The 18,708-nt window shown below is 46.0% G+C and overlaps 1 protein-coding gene across 1 annotated transcript; it reads left to right on the forward strand.

The window, feature by feature from the left end:
- Positions 1-16,372: 16,372 nt before the first annotated feature.
- On the forward strand, positions 16,373-18,466 carry LOC140468805 (zona pellucida sperm-binding protein 3-like). Its single transcript, XM_072564827.1, has 5 exons — positions 16,373-16,597; positions 17,611-17,726; positions 17,816-17,919; positions 18,009-18,186; positions 18,270-18,466. The coding sequence occupies exons 1-5, from the start codon at positions 16,373-16,375 to the stop codon at positions 18,412-18,414; spliced, it is 768 nt and encodes a 255-aa protein (XP_072420928.1). The 3' UTR covers positions 18,415-18,466.
- Positions 18,467-18,708: the final 242 nt, after the last annotated feature.

Raw genomic sequence — 18,708 nt, forward strand, 5'->3', positions numbered from 1 at the left:
TTCAAAATGAAATTTCAGTTCCCTCAAAACCCCACACCTGCATCTACCTATCGCCATCCCAGCTAACTTGCCCCCACCCCTAACCTCCTGTTTTTCTCTCAGCCCCCTTTCCCGATCCACAATCCTGATGAACAGCTCCTACTGGAAAAGTGGCCTCTCATACTCCTCGGATGCTGCATGACCTGTTGTGCATTTCCACTGCCACACGTTCCGAACTCTGGTCTCCAGCATCTGCACTCCTCACTTTCTTCCACAACACCATCCTCATGAAACTCCACCAGAGCAAGGTCAGTGTGGGACTCGATACATGAGCCTCCTCAGCTCATTGTCACTGAACAGAAAGCGGTCTCTACACTTTTAAACTAATTGTACAGCTACACTGTCTCCATCAAACACTTTCAATTCAGGGGCATCACTGAGTTAGAAACAGAGTAAAAGATTCTATTCTCTGCAACTGAAACCAAAACTTCCCCTCTTGAAAACTGGAAGGAAAGCTGTCCCCGTCAAAGGCTCCCAGGACACAGACAGCACGTGGTGAAATACAGAGTAAAACTACCTCTACTCTGTGAACTAAAAATAAACAGAACGTTGAACTTTCCCTGCATTGTCCTGATCAAACACTCCCCAGACAGGGACATAACATGTTTAGGTACAGAATAAAGCTTCTTCCACGTTGCCTGCATCAAACACTTCCATGGGTCTCACTGTCAGTCTCCTCAGGTGAGGGTGGGCCTCGGTTTGTGTTGCCGAGAGACGGGTGTGAGCCGGACAAGCTTCGGTTTGATCTGGACGCCTTCCGTTTCGATGGCGATGAGCGATCCTTGGTAAGAGGAAACTGCTGATGTGCTCCTCCACAATGGGGAGGGAGACACTAAACACTGACTTTTGTGACTGTGTCCCTGACTGTCCCTCAGATGTTCATCACCTGTCACCTGAGAGTTGTTGCAGTGGTCAGGGAGATTCCAGGAACAAACTTTGTCCTGTTGTGGTTCTGTTTGCCAAGCTGGGAATTTGTGTTGCAAACGTTTCGTCCCCTGTCTAGGTGACATCCTCAGTGCTAGGGAGCCTCCTGTGATCTTCCTCCAGCATTTGTAGTGGTTTGAATCTGCCGCTTCCAGTTGTCAGTTCCAGCTGTCCGCTGCAGTGGTCGGTATATTGGGTCCAGGTCAACCTGTGCTCATCCACAGATTCAATCAACAAACACATTGACCTGGACCCAATATACCGACCACTGCAGCGGACAGCTGGAACTGACAACTGGAAGCGGCAGATTCAAACCACGACAAATGCTGGAGGAAGATCACAGAAGCGCTTCACAGGAGGCTCCCTAGCACTGCGGATGTCACCTAGACAGGGGACGAAATGTCTGCAACACAAATTCCCAGCTTGGCAAACAGAACCACAACGAGTACCCGAGCTACAAATCTTCTCAGACTTTGAAAGCTTGTACTTTCCAGAAGCTGCAGAATATGTAAGTTCCCTCTCCCTGTCCCTCAGGGATGTTGTTGTTGGGAGAGATGATGCACCATGTGGTTGATGGGCTGTTTCTGTTTAGCTGGACCCCATTGGAGGACATTTGTGCCTGTGGGGAATTGTGGGAGCACAAGGGAGATCCTGTCTCCCTCCAGAGGAAGTAGAGGCCTTGGCACTGAAGCTGGTAGGATGTTGACCCTCGAGATGTTGGGGCTCTCTCGTCACTCCCACTCCCCCTCCCTGACTGGGATGTTGATCTTGTAGAGTGTGAAGCTGGATTGAAGTGGGAAGGAGAGGCCTCACTTGGCCCCCTGATCATTCTGGATACTGAGCTGACCAACCTGGCAACTCAGTCCCTGACTGAGGGTGATGGAAGGATGCAGGAGAGGTCTTCAAGCGGTGAGTTGGCTGCCTGCTAGTTTCCCTTTCTGTCCCTGTTTTTCCTCAGTAACCATTGGTTTCTCCTTGTTTTGTAGGTGTGGAGTCAGAGCTGGTTGTGATGGTGGTCCTGTCTGTGACAGCTGTCTGTCTGATCTCTGCTTCATTGCTGGCCTTGTTCCTGTGCAGGAGATACAAGAAAAAACCCATCAACTGGTGATTGGAATAGTCAATAAAGCAGTGATTCATGGTGCCTTCTGTCAGGAGCTGGTTTTGTTTCTGCATCCTTCCATAATTTAAACTATTCCTGGGTACAATCTCTAGGTTTAGCCTCTCCAATCCATGCACTGAGTTTCCTACATGATTAATTGGGTTTTGGCAGATATTTGCTGCTTCCAGTGTGCAGATTAGACCACCTTGGATGTATCAGAAACACCACCCCTCCAACTTCTGTATTCCCAGCTACTTTTCACCCTGGTCCAAGCCCTTGCCCTTGGATACCCCTACCACATTCCTGATGCCAAGCTTATGCTTGGAATGTTGACTCTCCTGTTCCTCAGATGCTGCCTGACCAGCTGTGCTCTTCCAGCACCACATTTTGACTGATCTCCACATCTGCAGTCCTCCCTCTCTGCCTGGTCCAACAGTCAGTTCACATAAATACCCCCTTAATGAAAGGCAAACTCTCAAGGCATTGTCTCCTGCAACTCCAACTGTTTTTAAAGAACAGATGTTTAGTCTCCAGGGTTGGCAGTTCCGCTTTCGTTCCCAGATAGGACAGGCCAAGCAATATCCCATAAGGGGACAGCCCCATATCTTTCCTTGGGGCTGTCCGCACTCGCAAAAGGGCTATTGGTAAACACTTAGTCCAAGAGAGTCTGGTTTCTACTACTAATTTCGATAACTACTTCTTGAGTGTCTGGTTCATTCTCTCCACCTTACCTGATGAAGGTGGGTGCCAAGGGGTGTGGAACTCCCAGAAGATACATAACCCTTCATTACTCCCTGGAGTACCCTGGAAGTAAAATGAATTCCCTAATCTGAATCTATGCATTCCATTATCCTGTCTCTAGGAATTATGTGTTCAAGTATTATCTTGGACTCCCCACTTGCAGTGGCAGTGGCTAAAGTGTACGCCTCCACCCATCCAGATCGGTGATCAACCACTACCAGGATATACCTTAGTCTTTCTACTCGGGGTAATTCGGTATAATCTACTTGAATGCTCTGAAATGCTCAGAGCCCAGGTTCTCTCCCTCCTGGGACTTGTTTCCTCAATAACTTCTTGTTGACTTTCTTGCATGTTATACAGCCCTCACATATCTGTTTGGCTATCGTATAGATCCCTTTGCATCCATATTTCCTTAAGACCAAATCATACATTGCTTGCACTCCCTGGTGTAAGTCAGCCATAATTTCTTACATCCTCATTGTATTTAGCATCCCCCGGCCATCGGGTAGCATCCAGCGCCCTTCTACTGTCTGTGTAGCTCCCAGCTCTTCTAACTCTCTCTTTTCCTTAGCGCTAAATATCGGTCTTTCCCCTCCAGGGTCCTGCACCATCGGTACCAAAGTCTATATTGTAGCGGGTTGAGGGTTCACAGCTGCCTCCTTAGCGACTTCATCCACCAATCTATTTCCCTTTGCTATGGGATCATTTCCCTGCTGCTGTCCATTTATGTGGACCATTGCTATTTCCTTTGGCAATTAAAGGGATTCCAATACTTGCTTTACCAATTCCTCGAGCTAGTTCTTTACCCTACTGTTTATCAGTCCCCTCTCCTGCCACATCTTCCCAAATGTGTGTGCCACCCCGAAGGCATACTTAGAATTTGTGGAGACAGTTCCTTCTTTGCCTTCCAAGGTCTTAAGGACCCTTCCTAGTGCATAAAGTTTGCAAGTCTGTGCCGGCCAATCATTGGGTAGTCAACTAGCCTCAATAACACTCCCCTCTATTCCATCCACTACTGCATATCCATTGTGTCTTTTACCTTCAATCACTCTGGAGGACCTATCAATGAACAGCCTGGCCCCTGCACGTAGAGGGATATCACTAAGGTTCATTCTTACTTTAGTCTGATATTCTATAATGTCGAGGCAGTCATGTTGTGGGTCTGAGGGAGCGTCATCCTCCCCTTTCCAGAGAAAGGTAGCTGGATTCAGACAAGTGTCTGTGATCAATATAAGGTCATCCCTCTCTATTAAAATTGCTTCATATTTTAGAATTCTCGAGTCCGTAAGGCACCGCCCCGCTTTCTGATTTAATATGGTCTGTACCTGATGTGGGGTGCTGACTTTTAAGGCTCCCCCAAAAGTAAGTTTCCGACTCTCCTCTACCAATAAGGTTGTTGCTGCCACTGCCTGCACACGCTCTGGCCAGTAATGTAACTTTCCATTCTTTAATTAACAATGAATTAATGCTGTCATGTTTTAAATTAGCTTTGAATCAATATGACCGGTCACTGAGAGAGTGTGAAGGAATCCTGTCAATTAATATTGATTCAGGCTAATACAATTGATACATTATAAATATTAATTATTAATTATATATAATATAAATAAAATAATCATTATCTGTAATTCAGGGTGGAAACGCAACAAGTGGCTAAAACATTGTAGAAACTGTAATTGCGCAGTTCTGTTTGTTTACCAGTCACTTGTGACTTCTCGTTCTGTTTCTGTAATTGTTTTGCTCGAGAGCATTCATTTTTAAAAACCTCAACAGATTCCATCGCACCATTTGCAGTTAATTCAATCCCCAATTTGGTGGCAGTATCTTGTCATGAGCTCAAAACTGATTCTTCGTGCCTCTCAGCACAAAACTGTCGCCATCGTCCAATTTCGTTCCCACTCCCCATGATACATTGCCAGATCAATTGCTGAGCCGATTTAACCAATTGAACAGCTTTCGGGCCACCTAATGACCATTCTTCATCACCCAATGTTTTGTTTAAACCTTTATTTTTGTTTTAAGAAATATTGCAATATTTCTTGCTCCCTATAGCTTCAAATACCAATTTATCAATTTATGCTTGTCTAACTTTAAAGCCTGTTCCTAACTATACATTTTGGAATCTTACTTGTAAATATATATTTATATATTATAAATTCATTTATTCAGTATTTAATATTTAAAGTGCAAAATGCATACAGTTCCGAACTTTGAAATCCACTATTATTACCCGGTTTTAGTCCCTTAATTTAAATACAAAATTAGGTTTCTGACGTAGTCCTGACCAGTCATTGCTCAATTACAATGCCAAAGGTCGTGAAATAACCAGAGCTGTCTTAAAAGGATTTGTCTATTCAAGTTTAAAACAAACTTATAATGCATGAGTAATGGCCGAATCCAAGGTCACAGATATTAACCAAAGGATTGATTTATTACAATCTAATGTTGAACTGAAACTACAACTGTCGATGAGGGACAGAACTTTCTGAATAAAGCTATGGCTTAAAATTAAGTGAAAAGAAATGAGTCTGACACACAAAAAAAGGTGATCACGTTGTTTCCCTCCGTATTAAGCTGATTTGAAATCCCTTTTATGTAAGGATAAAAGAGATTAGTTAGAAACTGATAGTAAGGCAATCATGACCTGTAAAAAGAACAGGAGTTAACATTTTATTTCATAATCACTGTAAAATCCTTAACCTTAAAAGAAATCATGTTAAATTTCCATAATAGAAATCAGATTCAAAAGAGTCCCGGATCTCAAGCTCCAGGGAACAAAGCACAAACATTCAATCACCAACAAACAAATGTGCATTTAAACCGAATCACAAAGAGTTAAACTTTCTATTAGCTGTACAGCTCTTTTCTCTCTCTCTCACACACACACACACAGACACAGACACCGTATCTCACAGACACTTTCTGAGCTTCCCGCAACAATAACTCGAGAGGCTTCTCGCTCCACCCCTCTGTCTTTTGAATTTTTTTTTCTGGATGTAACACCCTGCTTGTTGTGGTCTCCACCTCTGACCTTGTCCCTGTTGACTGGACCCTACGGAAGGTCCTCCTCATCCTCTACTCCTTCCTCTATGTTCTACGTGCTGCCACCTCCACTCCGGTTGCTAGTCACTGATTCGATTCTTTTCTTGACCACTTCGTCAACTGTGGCTACAATCATTTTTGCCTTCTGCTTTTTCTTCTCATCCTCTCTCTTTACAAACACTTTCTGTGCATCTCTTAACAATTCAAGTGATTTCTCACTCCACCCATCTATTTTCAGAGTTTATTTTTTGATGTCTAGCCATGATTTAGTTACAAAGTGTACCCTCAGTGGCCCTTCAGCTACTAGCCCTTCCAACACTAAGCATAATCTGATCCCTCCTGACTGAAAGGCTGTTTTCTGTTGAGATATAAATTCAAATATTTACAAACATAGTCTTCATCCAACCCATACTTTGGCCAGTAGACGGCAGGACAAAGAATGGATTCCTTAGTTCATACAAAGCAACAATATTTAATCATCTTTTTGCTATCTCTTCCCCTTGTGCAAGTATTATTTTTCCAATTCCACAACAGCCTGCCCAACGGACTTTCTGGAGGTGTGTTGTCAGGGACCCCGCCTCCATTTCCATTTATTTTTCGGAGGCTTATACTTTACCCTCGGCACAGCCCATATTGAGTTCTTTCTTTAGACACTTATTAACTACTAGAACTCAATCCCAGCCACCAAGGCAGTACTTAAAAGTCAATTGCCCTACCTTGGTCCATGCACGGAGTTGCCTGGCTCCCTGTGCCTACTCACTTTCACCTGGTTCAGATTGAGATCCGATGAGAGTCTATCAGTCAACCAGAAGGGGCAACCCACCGCCGAGGAACACGGGACCGTTCTAAAAGGAACGGGACGTGTCTTCCCAGCCGTCGACGGTGCCCACCCTGCTGGTGATGATGGATATCCTGGACACGAGCCCCCAAATTGTGAGAAACACAAATCACAAATTAATAAATTTCAATCAGAGTCAAATTCTGAAGCAGCAAATTTTATTGATACGTACTTGCAAGAACGGGTGCCTAATGAGTAAGCACCCCGATCTGGGGGTTACATTCTGATTTATGCTGTTCAGCTGCGTCTCTCGGTCCTCCCCTTTCAACCCATTGGTTACTTTTACTGTAGCGCGTAGCCTATCACAAGCTCTAGCTTCACTCCACCTTTGTCTAGTTTCTCTCCGCCTCTGTTTACTTCTCCCATTACTCGAAGCCTGTCCCCTCTTACTCTTATTTATCTCGTTCCTTATATGTGACTATCCTGACATAGTTTACTGTCTTTGTGCGTTCATCCTGCCAAACTAAATTCCATCCGTTGGCCACATCCCTCCTGAGACTGGCACACTATTCTCCTGTTACTGGCACATCCTGGTACACGGTCGCTCTGCCCTATTAGTCAGAGATAATTCTACCTGTTTTCGCTTCTCACTGTTTAGTATTTGCATGCGCAGCCTAATTTTATAATGTAAGCTTTTGCAGAAGCAACACCTGTTCCCTTATTCTGCACAATTTGAACCCTATACCTTACAGTATCTTTCGCACCCCCCACCCACCCCACCCTGGATTTTGTGACTGGGGAGGATGTGGCGGGGGGGGTGGGTGGGGGTGGTGGACGGGGGCAGTGTGGAGAAAATAGTTGCCACTTCAAGGCCTAAGCAGCAACTGCTGAAAGGTGTTTACTGGTTTTCCACAGGTAGCTCCCTGCCTTTGCCTCAAAGACTCTCTCCAACCAACCCGGACAAAATATAATTCTTAAAACCATAGCATTGGCACATGCTGAAGACTCTGGAAGGAACCTACACTCAAGACTAAAAGCAAAATACTGCCCAGGCTGGAAATCTAAAACCACACAATGCTGGGAAAACTCAGGTGGTCAAGCAGTACCTGTGGACAGACACTGCTAACGTTTCAAGAGTCACAATCAACATAAAATATGAACTGGGTTTCCACTGCCTCGAAGATTTCTTCCCACATTCTCTCTGGCAGCATGGTGGCACAATGGTTAGTGATGGTTTTGATTCCAGCCTTGGGTGACTTGGGCGGTTGTGTAGAGTTCTCCCTGTCTCTGTGGGTTTTCTCCCACAATCTAAGGATGTGCAGTTTAGGTGAACTGGCTGTGCAAAATTGCCTATTGCATAAGAGTGTGTAGGTTAGATACACTAGTCAGGGGTAAATGTAGAGTAAGGGGGGTGGGTCTGGATGGCTTAATTTTCAGAGGTGAATGTGGACTTGTGGGACTGGAATGGCCTGTTTCTGCACTGCCGGTATTCTATGTGAATTAACCTCCTGATTCCTTGACAATAATGCCTATCACTGAGCTATCTGTCTGACGTTCAGGCTTCTGTCTACAGGTGGGTGGAACAAGTGGCATAATGGTATGTTACTGAGACAGGAATTCAGTGAGTCAGGTAAACATCTGAGGCTGGGGGCTCAAATCTTTATTGTTGTCGCTGATGGATTTTTGTGTTCTCTTTTTGGAAAATATCTAATCTTGGTAATTGTGACTCAAACTAATCTTTGAGAAAATCCCATCTCATTCACAATTCCCATTCGGGAAGGAAATCTACCATCTTGACCTGGTCTGGCCTAAATGTGACTCCACACCCACAGCAATGTCACAGATTCTGAAATAGCTAGGCAAACCAATCAAATCAAGGGCAATTAGGGACAGGCAACAAATCCCAGCCGAGACAGAAAAGCCACAGGATGTTAAAAGTGAGGGATTGAGCAACGGGAATGTCATGGAGACTGTCATGATGTGATAGTGAGATTTCCCCTTGTTGCAAACAGTCATTGCCCTGACAGTTGTGTGTTCTGAATGGGAATGTTGTTCAAGTCTTGCTGCATTTGAACAGGGACTGTTTCAGTATCTGTGACGTTGTCAGTGGGGCTGAACACTGGGCAATCATGAGCAAACATCCCCACTTCTGACATTCTGATGGAGGGAAGGTCTTTGATGGAGCAGTTCACACAGTTGTGTCTAAGAGAGTACCTTGAGGAACTCTGGCAGAGATGTCCTGGGAATGTGGTGATTGAACATTGATAACTAGAACTATCTTTCTTTGTGCTGGTCATGACACCAACCAGCAAAGAGGTTTTCTAATACCATTGAGCCCAATTTTCCTCTGACCCCTTGGTAAATTGCTCAATAAAATTCTGCCTTGTTCTTAGAACATAGAAAGTTGAACAATACAGAACAGAACAGGCCCTTCGGCCCACGCTGTTGTGCTGAACATTTGTTCTAGCTTAAGCACCTGTCAATGTACCTATCCAGTTGCCGCTTAAAGGTTACCAATGATTCTGACTCTGCCACTCCCACCGGCAGCACATTCCATGCCTCCACTACTCACTGGGTAAAGAACCTACCTCTGACATCTTCCCCCCCATACCTTCCACCCTTCACCTTAAATTTATGTCCCCTTGTAACACTCTGTTGTACCTGGGGAAATAGTCTGACTGTCTACTCTATCTATTCCTCTGATCATCTTATAAACCTCTATCAAGTCACCCCTCATCCTTCGCCGTTCCAATGAGAAAAGGCCTAGCACTCTCAATCTATCCTCGTATGACCTACTCTCCATTCCAGGCAACATCCTGGTAACATTCCTCTGCACCCTCTCCAAAACTTCCACATCTTTCCTAAAATGAGGCGACCAGAACTGCACACAGTACTCCAAATGTGGCCTAACCAAGGTCGTATAGAGCTGCAACATCACCTCACGACTCTTGAATTCAATCCCTCTGCTAATGAACGCTAATACACCATAGGCCGCCTTACAAGTTCTATCCACCTGAGTGGAAACTTTCAAAGAGCTATGAACATAGACCCCAAGATCCCTCTGCTCCTCCACCTTACTAAGAACCCTACCGTTAACCCTGTATTCCGCATTCTTATTTGTCCTTCCAAAATGGACAACCTCACACTTGACAGGGTTGAACTCCATCTGCCACTCCTCAGCCCAGCTCTGCATCATACCTAAGTCCCTTTGCAGCCGACAACAGCCCTCCTCACTATCCACAACTCCACCAATCTTCGTACCGTCCGCAAATTTACTGATCTATCCTTCAACTCCCCCTTCCAAGTCATTAATAAACACTACAAAACAGCAGAGGATCCAGAACTGATCCCTGTGGAACTCCACTTGTAACTGGGCTCCAGGCTGAATATTTACCATCTACCACCACTCTAGCCAGTTCTCTATCCAACTGGCCAAATTTCCCACTATCCCATGCCTCCTGACTTTCCGCATTAGCCTACCATGGGGAACCTTATCAAATGCCTTTCTAAAATCCATGTACGCTACATCCACTGCTCTACTCATCCACATGCTTGGTCACCTCAAAGAATTCAATAAGACTTGTAAGGCAAGACCTACCCCTCAAATCTGTGCTGGCTGTCCCTAATCAAGCAGTGTCTTTCCAGATACTCAAATCCTATCCCTCAGTACCCTTTCCATTACTTTGCCTACCACTGAAGTAAGACTAACTGGCCTGTAAACCCTGGGGTTATCCCTATTCCCTTTTTTGAACAGAGGCACAACATTCGCCACTCTCCAGTCCCCTGCTACCACCCCCGTTGACGGTGAAGACGAAAAGATCATTGCTAACGGCTCTGCAATTTCCCCTCTCGCTTCCCACATAATTCTAGGATATATCCCGTGTGGCCCAGGGGACTTGTCTATCCTCAACTTTTTCAAAATGCCCAACACATCTTCCTTCCTACAAGTATCTCCGTGAGCTTACCAGTGTGTTTCATACACTCTTCTTCAACAATACGGTTGTCCCCCTCATTTGTAAATACTGAAGAAAAGTACTCATTCATGACCTCTCCTATCTCTCCCGACTCAATACAGTCTCCCACTACTGTCCTTGATCAGACCCACCCTCGTTCTCGTCATTCTCAAGTTTCTCACATACGCATAAAAGGCCTTGGTTATCCTTGATCCTACCCGCCAAAGATTTTTCATGCCCTCTCTTAGCTCTCCTAATCCCTTTCTTCAGCTCCCTCCTGGCTATCCTGTATCCCTCCAACGCTCTATCTGAACCTTGTTTCCTCAGCATTATGTAAGCCTCCTTCTTCCTTTTTACAAGACATTCAACCTCCCTCGTCAACCAAGGTTCCCTCACATGACCATCTTTTTCCTGCCTGACAGGTACATACATATCAAGGACACGTCGCATCTGTTCCTTGAAAAAGTTCCACATTTCATCAACATCCTTTCCTGACAGCTTATGCTCCTCAGATTTTGTCTTGCAGCATCGTATTTACCCTTTCTCCCCTCCCTACCCCACCGCCCCATTGTAAAACCTACCCTGTTGCACGCACCTATCTCTCTCCATAACCAAGGTGAATGTCACAGAATTGTGGTCACCATCACCAAAATGTTCACCCACTAACAAGCCCATCACTTGTCCCGGTTCATTACCAAGCACCAAATCCAATATGGCCTCCCCTCTGGTCGGACAATCTACAAACTGAGTTAGAAAAGCTTCCTGGACACACTGCACAAACACCGCCCCGTCCAATCTACTTGATCTAAAGAGATTCCAATCAATATTTGGGAAGTTGAAATCGCCCATGACGACTACCCTGTGGCTTCTGCACCTTTCCAAAATCTGTTTCCCAATCTGTTTCTCCACATCTCTGCTGCTATTGGGGGGCCTATAGTAAACACCCAACAAGGTGACTGCACCTTTCCGATTTCTGACTTCAGCCCATACTACCTCTAAAGGCAGATCCCCCTCAAACTGCCTTTCTGCCGCTGTTATACCATTTCTAATTAGCAACACCATCACCCCTCCTTTTTTACCAGCCTCCCTAATCTTACTGAAACATCTGTAAACAGGAACCTCCAACAATCATTCCTGTCCCTCTTCTGTCCACATTTCTGTGATGGCCACAACGTCGTAGTCCCAAGTACCGATCCACGCCTTAGGTTCACCCACCTTATTTCTGATACTCCTTGCATTGAAGTATACACACTTGAACCCATCTGTGTCCGCAAGTATTCCCAGTCAATGCTACCTTCTCCACAGCCTCCCTACATTCTTGGACATCCTGAAAAACAGCTAACCTACCTGCTGTACTACAAGTCCGGATCCCATCCACCTGCCAAATTAGTTTAAACCCTCCCGAAGAGTGCTAGCAAACCTACCTCCCAGGATATTGGTGCCCTTCTGGTTCAGGTACAACCCATCCTGCTTGTACAGGTCCCACCTTCCCCAGAATGCAGTCCAACTGACCAAATACCTGAAGCCCTCCCTCCTACACCATCCTTGCAGCCATGTGTTCAACTGCACTCCCTCCCTATTCCTTGCCTCACTGTCACGTGGCACCGGCAACAACCCAGAGATGACGACTCTGTCCGTCCTAGCTTTTAGCTTCCAGCCTAACTCCCTGAGCTCCTCCCCACCCCTCTTCCTCCCTGTGTCATTGGTGCGAATGTGCACCACGACTTCTGGCTGCACACCCTCCCCCTTAAGGATTCTGAAGGCACAGTCCGAGACATCTCGGACCCAGGACGCAACAAACCATCTGAGAGTCTCACCCATGTCTACAGAACCGCCTGTCTGTACATCTAACTATAGAGTCTCCTATAACTTAAAGCAGTCATCCTCACTTCCCCTCTTTAAGTTCAGATCTTTTAGTCATACTTGGACCAAGCTGTACTGAGATCAGGAGCTGAGCAATCCTGCTGGAACACAGACTGAGCATCAGTGAACAGGTTAGTGTGGAGGACATGTGCCTTGATAACACTGTTGACAAAACCTTCCATGACTTCACTTGTGATTGAGAGTGGATTGGTGAGGGAGGAATTGGCAAGGTTGGATTTATCCCAGTTTTTAGCAACAGGACACTACTGGGCAATTATCTCCATTTCCAGGTAGATGCTGCAGTTGTAGCTGTACTGGAACAGAATAGACAGGGACACGGCCTGTTCAGGATCACAGCTCTTTCACTTTATTCCCACAGTATTCGTTAGAGTGCATTGGCTTCACATTATCCAATGTCTGCAGCTGTTTCTCTATTTCACTTGTAGTCAATAGTACTGACTGAAGACGGGCATCGGTGATGCTGGGGACTACAATGGATTGTCCCTATGGATCTTTCTGGCTGCAGGTTGTTGTAAATGCTTCAGCCTTATCCTTTGTATTGGTTGCCCCATTATTGAGTGGAGGGAAATTTGTGGAGCCGCCTCCTCTTGGCAATTTTTCAATTCAGACTCCTACAGCACACAGAGGCCCTTTAGCCCAAACTGGTCTGGGCTGACCACAATGTCCATCCACACTAACCCCATTTCCATGTACTGGGCCCACAGCCTTCTAATCCTTTCCTCTCCATGTTTTTCTCTGAATGCATTTTTGAACGTTGTTTACGTACCTGCCTCAAACACTTCTGCTGGCTTCTTATTCCATATGCGTACCCCCCAAACTACGTGAAATCATTGCCCCTCCGTTTCCCTTTCATTCTTTTCCCCTCTAACCTTAAACGAATGTTCTCTAGTCCTTGACTCCTCCATACTGGGAAAAAGTCTGAGTACTTTCACCACATCCATGCCTTTCATGATCTGATACACTCCCATAAGAATTCACCGCCTCCCCCGCAGAAACAAGTCCGAGCTTGTGCAATCTCTCCCTCCAACTCAGACCCAGAGTCCTGGCAACATCATTGTAAATTCCTTCTGCACTCTGTCCTGTTTAATAACATCTTTCCGAGAGCAAGGTGACCACAACTGAACACAATACTCCAAGTGCAAGCCTCGTCACAATTCTGTATAACTGCAACATAACTTCCCAACATCTCTACTCAAGGCCCTGACTGATGAAGGCCAGTCTGCCAAAAGCCACCTTCACTGCCTGTCTACCTGTGACTGCACTTTCAGAGAACCATTCACCTGAACTCCAAGGTCCCTCTGTTCCACTACACTCTCGATGGTCCAACCATTCATCATGAAACTCCTACCTTGATGTGACTTCCCAAACTGTAACACCTCATACAGATCTACATTGAACTCCATTTGCAATTTCACGGTGCTTGTGCCCAGGTGGGACAAAGTGAGGACTGCAGTTGCTGGAGATCAGAGTCGGAAAGTGTGGTGCTGGAAAAGCACAGCCGGTCAGGCAGCATCTGAGGAACAAGAGAGACGACGCTTCAAGCACAAGCTCTTCATCAGGAATGAGGGGATGCCCTCAAGATGCCTCAGTGATAAATGGGATGGGGTGGGGCTGGGAGGAGAGGAAATAAGGAAACTGGTGAAATCGACATGGTCCAATCATATGGAATCATGGTAACCTCCTTCACAGTCCACTTCATCTCCAAGTTAGGTTTCATCTGCAAACTTACTAACAATACCTTGTATGTTCACATCCAAATCATTTATACAAATGACAAAAAAACACCGATCCTTATGGCACACCACTGCTCACAGCCCTCCACTCTCAAAAGCAATCCTCTACTACTACCCTATGTCTTCTACCTTCCAGCCAGTTCTGTACCCACATCCCTGTATTCCATGAGATCTAACCTTGCTAACCAGTCACCCATGAGGAACTTTGTTGAATGCCTTGCTGAAGTCCATACAGATCACGTCCCCCACGCTGCTCTCATCAATCCTCTGTGTTACTTCTTCAAACAAATTTAATCAATTTTATGAGAAATGATCTCTCACACACAAAGCTATGCTGACTATCCCTAATCAGTCTTTGGCTTACCAAATACATGTAAATCCTGTCCCTCAGGAATCCCTCCAACAACTTGCCCACCACTGATGCCAAACTCACTAGTCTGGAGTTCCCTGGCTTTTCCTTACCACCTTTCCTAAATCGTGACAACACATTAACCAAACTCCAGTCTTCTGGTACCTCACCTGCAAATGTTGATGATACAAATTTCTCAGCAAGAGGCCCAGCCATCACTCCCCAAGCTTCCCACAGAGTTCCAGGGTACACCTGATCAGGCTGTAGGGATTTACACACATTTATGTTGAATCATAGAATCCCTATAGTGTGGAAACAGGCCATTTGGCCCAACAAGACCACATTGACGCTTTGAAGAGTCACCCAGCCAAACCCATTCCCTTACCCTGTTACTCTACATGTTCCCTGACTAATGCAACGACCTACACATCCCTGAACAAGAACGGTAATTTACCACGGCGCATCCACCTAACCTGCACATCTTTGTGAACCTAACCTCCACACAGAGAGTTGCCCGAGACTGGAATCAAACCCATGTCCCAGGTGCTGTGAGGCAGCAGTGCTAACCACTGTGCCACCATGCTGCCCCATCTTCCCTTTTAGAATGAATGTAAAATTCTCTCAGCACCCCACATATGCACCTTCCTATCGCCATCCCAGCTCCCTTGCCCCCATTCCTAATCTCCGATTTATCTCTCATCCCCCTTTCCCAATCCACAATCCTGATGAAGGGCTTATACCCGAAACCAACTCTCCTGCTCCTCAGATGCTGTGCTTTTCCAGGGCCACACACTTTGACTGTGATCTCCAGAATCTGCACTCCTCACTTTCTCCCTCAACACCATCCCCCAACAAACTCCGCCAGAGCAAGGTCAGTGTGGGACGCGATACATGAGCTTCCTCTGTTCATTTTCACTGAACAGAAAGTTGTCTCTATACTTTTAAACTAAATGTACAGCGACATTATCTGTATCAAACACTTTTAATCCAGGGACCTCACTGAGTTAGAAACAGAGTAAAAGATTCTACTCTTTCCAATTGAGACTAAAGCTTCATCTAATCTTGAAAACTGGAAGGAAAGCAGTCCCCATCAAAGGTTCCCCAGAGACAGAGACAGAGACAGAGACAGAGACAGAGACAGAGACAGCACGTGGTGAAATACAGAGTAAAACTGCTTCTACTCTATAAATTAAAAATAAACTGAAAGTAAAGCTCTCCCTGCATTCCAGAGAGAGGGGCATGATAAGTTTACAAGAATAAAGCTTCTTGCACATTGCCTACATCAAACACTTCCATGGGTCTCACTGTCAGTCTCCTCAGGTGAGGGTGGGCAGGATCCAGCAGACACCCTCCCAGATCAATGAGCTACGTTTGATGATTGTATCCATGGGCCTTCACCATGAGACCTTGTGGAGCTGAATTCAGTCAGGTGACAGCACAGCAGCTCACAGCCACTCCTATTGGTCCAAATGAAATAGGCCCACCTTGTGATAACTCGATGAGTTCAGTCATTGGTGGAAATTGTAGAGATTGGGGCTGGTTGATTGGTTCAATGTTGCTGCTTCTGGTCACATTGGTGTCAGGTGAGAGCAGCTTGTGTGTATAAAAGGAGCTGGTTGGGGGTGTGTGGGGATGGTTGAGTTGTTTGTGATCATGGGTGATTTTGTAGTGAGGGGTTTGTTCCCTTTGTTGGTGTTAGTTGGTGCTGTTTATTGCTCTGAAATATGGCAACAGTTTCTGAGCCAGAGGTTTCCATGGACAATAGTGAGAGCCAGCCCTGTTCCTGAGAGAGTGCCTCCTCATGGGGATCCCATTGGTTCCAGTTTCCGAATGTCTGATGTTGGGAGTGTGTCCCCACTGCAGACTGTGATGGTGCAGTGTGGAGAGCACAACCTGCTGGTCAGGGCCCAGCTGGATTTATTTGGAACCAGGCACCTGATTAAAGCTGCTGACCTGACCCTGGGGACAGCAGGTTGTCAGCCAACCAGGGTCTTCCCTGAGAACCAGACTGTCCTCTTTGACTATGGGCTGCATGAGTGTGGCAGCAGATTGCAGGTAATGGGGGTTGTCTACACTTGCTGGAAGTTTGGGCTGTAGGTGATTCCTGACTAGAACCCTAAATGTGATGTTAACATGTAGGAACTGTCTCTCCTAAATTCTCAAATCATCAGACTAAGTTCCTTGCCTGGATTGGACTGTGTGCCTGAACGGTTCTCCATCTCTAGCCTTGTGCTCCCATTCTTATTGGTTTAGAAGCTTCTGATTACAGGGGTTGCTCTGTTAGAATGTTTTCAGTATGAATTAAGTATCATGTGTTGACTTGTGGGTGGTGTTTTGATGCTGAGTGTTCTCCTGACTTGGTTTAGTGATCCACTATAGTGTGGATTTCTATTATCACTACTTTCTCCATAGTGAGGTCACAGGAGCACAACTCTTAGCAGCATGACTTGTGTTTAGTTGGATGGAAAGTAGCTCCATCACCATCAGGCACATTGTCTTGACTCCCTCCCACTGGGGGTGTTCGTCTATGAATAAATTAACTGCTCATGTACTTGTGCTCCACGTTTGGCCTGTTGGTAAAACTAGTTTGATTTTATTATGGCTAATTAGTTTCTGTTCTTTCCCATCTCCTAAATACTGTTTTATTGCCTAACATTCTGATTAATCTCCCAATTCTGCTCATAATACGAAGGTTTCATGATTACACAAGGAGATGATGGCCAAAAGATCCATGCAGCCTCTTCCCTGTGATAACAATCACCACGTCCCTGTTCCCTCAATACTATCTCTAATTTAGTCTGGGAACCTAACACACAACCTCCTTTCGACCAAGTTTTGGTTTGGAATTCCGCTCCTGATCTTTGGAATGATGCCTTACATTGTTGAATTGATCCTAACCTTGAATACAAGTCTCTCTCCAGCTCAGGGTGTGGGAAAGCAGATTCCTGGCCCTGAAACTGTTGGTCTCCCTAAAGAATTGTCACAATGGGACGGTGTCATTGTAAACACTGTGTAGATCCTTATCATTTCAGATCAGCCTCTCCATTCCTTAATCTGGTGTCTTTCAGATGACTGAAGATTTCCTGGTCTACACCACCCACCTGACCCACGTCCCAAACTATCCTGGATCTGTCATTGTGAGAACCAATGGTGCTGTTGTTCCCATTGAATGTCGTTATTTGAGGTGAGAATCATTACTCAATTGTCAGTGTGATCCCCTGCTGCTGTTGTCTAACACTGTCCTAAAATGGCTGCCCTGTCTCCTTTCCCCAGGAAGGGCAATGTGAGCAGCGATCCCATCAGGCCCACCTGGATCCCATTCAGCTCCACCAGGTCTGGAGAAGGGCATCTGTCATTCTCCCTGCGTCTAATGAATGGTATGTGATGGGTGGCTGGGGAGGGATCTCCTGGTCTCTCTGTGGGAGTTGTACCCATTGGCTCCAACCCTTGTCTTGCTGTACTTCAGGTGACTGGCAGACAGAGCGCACTTCCACTGTCTACTCCCTGGGAGATCTCATTCACATTGAGGCATCGGTTTCACTGGCCAACCATGTGCCCCTGAAGCTGTACATTGATCGCTGTGTAGCTACACTGAGCCCAGACAAGGACTCCACCCCGAGATACAGCATCATTGACTACAATGGGTAAGGAGCTCTCTGCTTTCTCCAGCTGCTCCCATCTCAGTGGCTTCACTCCATTCACTTCATGGCCCTTTGTCCATCTGCAGTTGCCTCCTGGACAGCAAAGCTGAGGACTCCTTTTCAACCTTTGTGTCGCCCAGAGACGGGCGGGAGCCGGACAAGCTCCGGTTTGACCTGGATGCCTTCCGTTTCTATGGAGATGAGCGATCCTTGGTAAGAGGAAGCTGCTGATGTACTCTTGCACAATGGGGAGGGAGTCACTAAACACTGACTTGTTCTGACTGTGTCCCTCAGATGTTCATCACCTGTCACCTGAGAGTTGCTGCAATGGATCAGGGAGATTCCAGGAATAAAGCTTGTACTTTCCAGATGCTGCAGAATATGTAAGTTCCCTCTCCCTGTCCCTCAGGGATGTTGTTGGGAGAGGTGATGCATCATGTGGTTGATGGGCTGTTCCTCTTGTTCAGTTGGACCCCATTGGAGGAGTCAGACAGTGACATTTGTGCCTGTTGCCATGTGGGGAAT

Source organism: Chiloscyllium punctatum, chromosome 48 (genome assembly GCF_047496795.1).
Source record: "Chiloscyllium punctatum isolate Juve2018m chromosome 48, sChiPun1.3, whole genome shotgun sequence".
Lineage (NCBI taxonomy): Eukaryota > Metazoa > Chordata > Chondrichthyes > Orectolobiformes > Hemiscylliidae > Chiloscyllium > Chiloscyllium punctatum.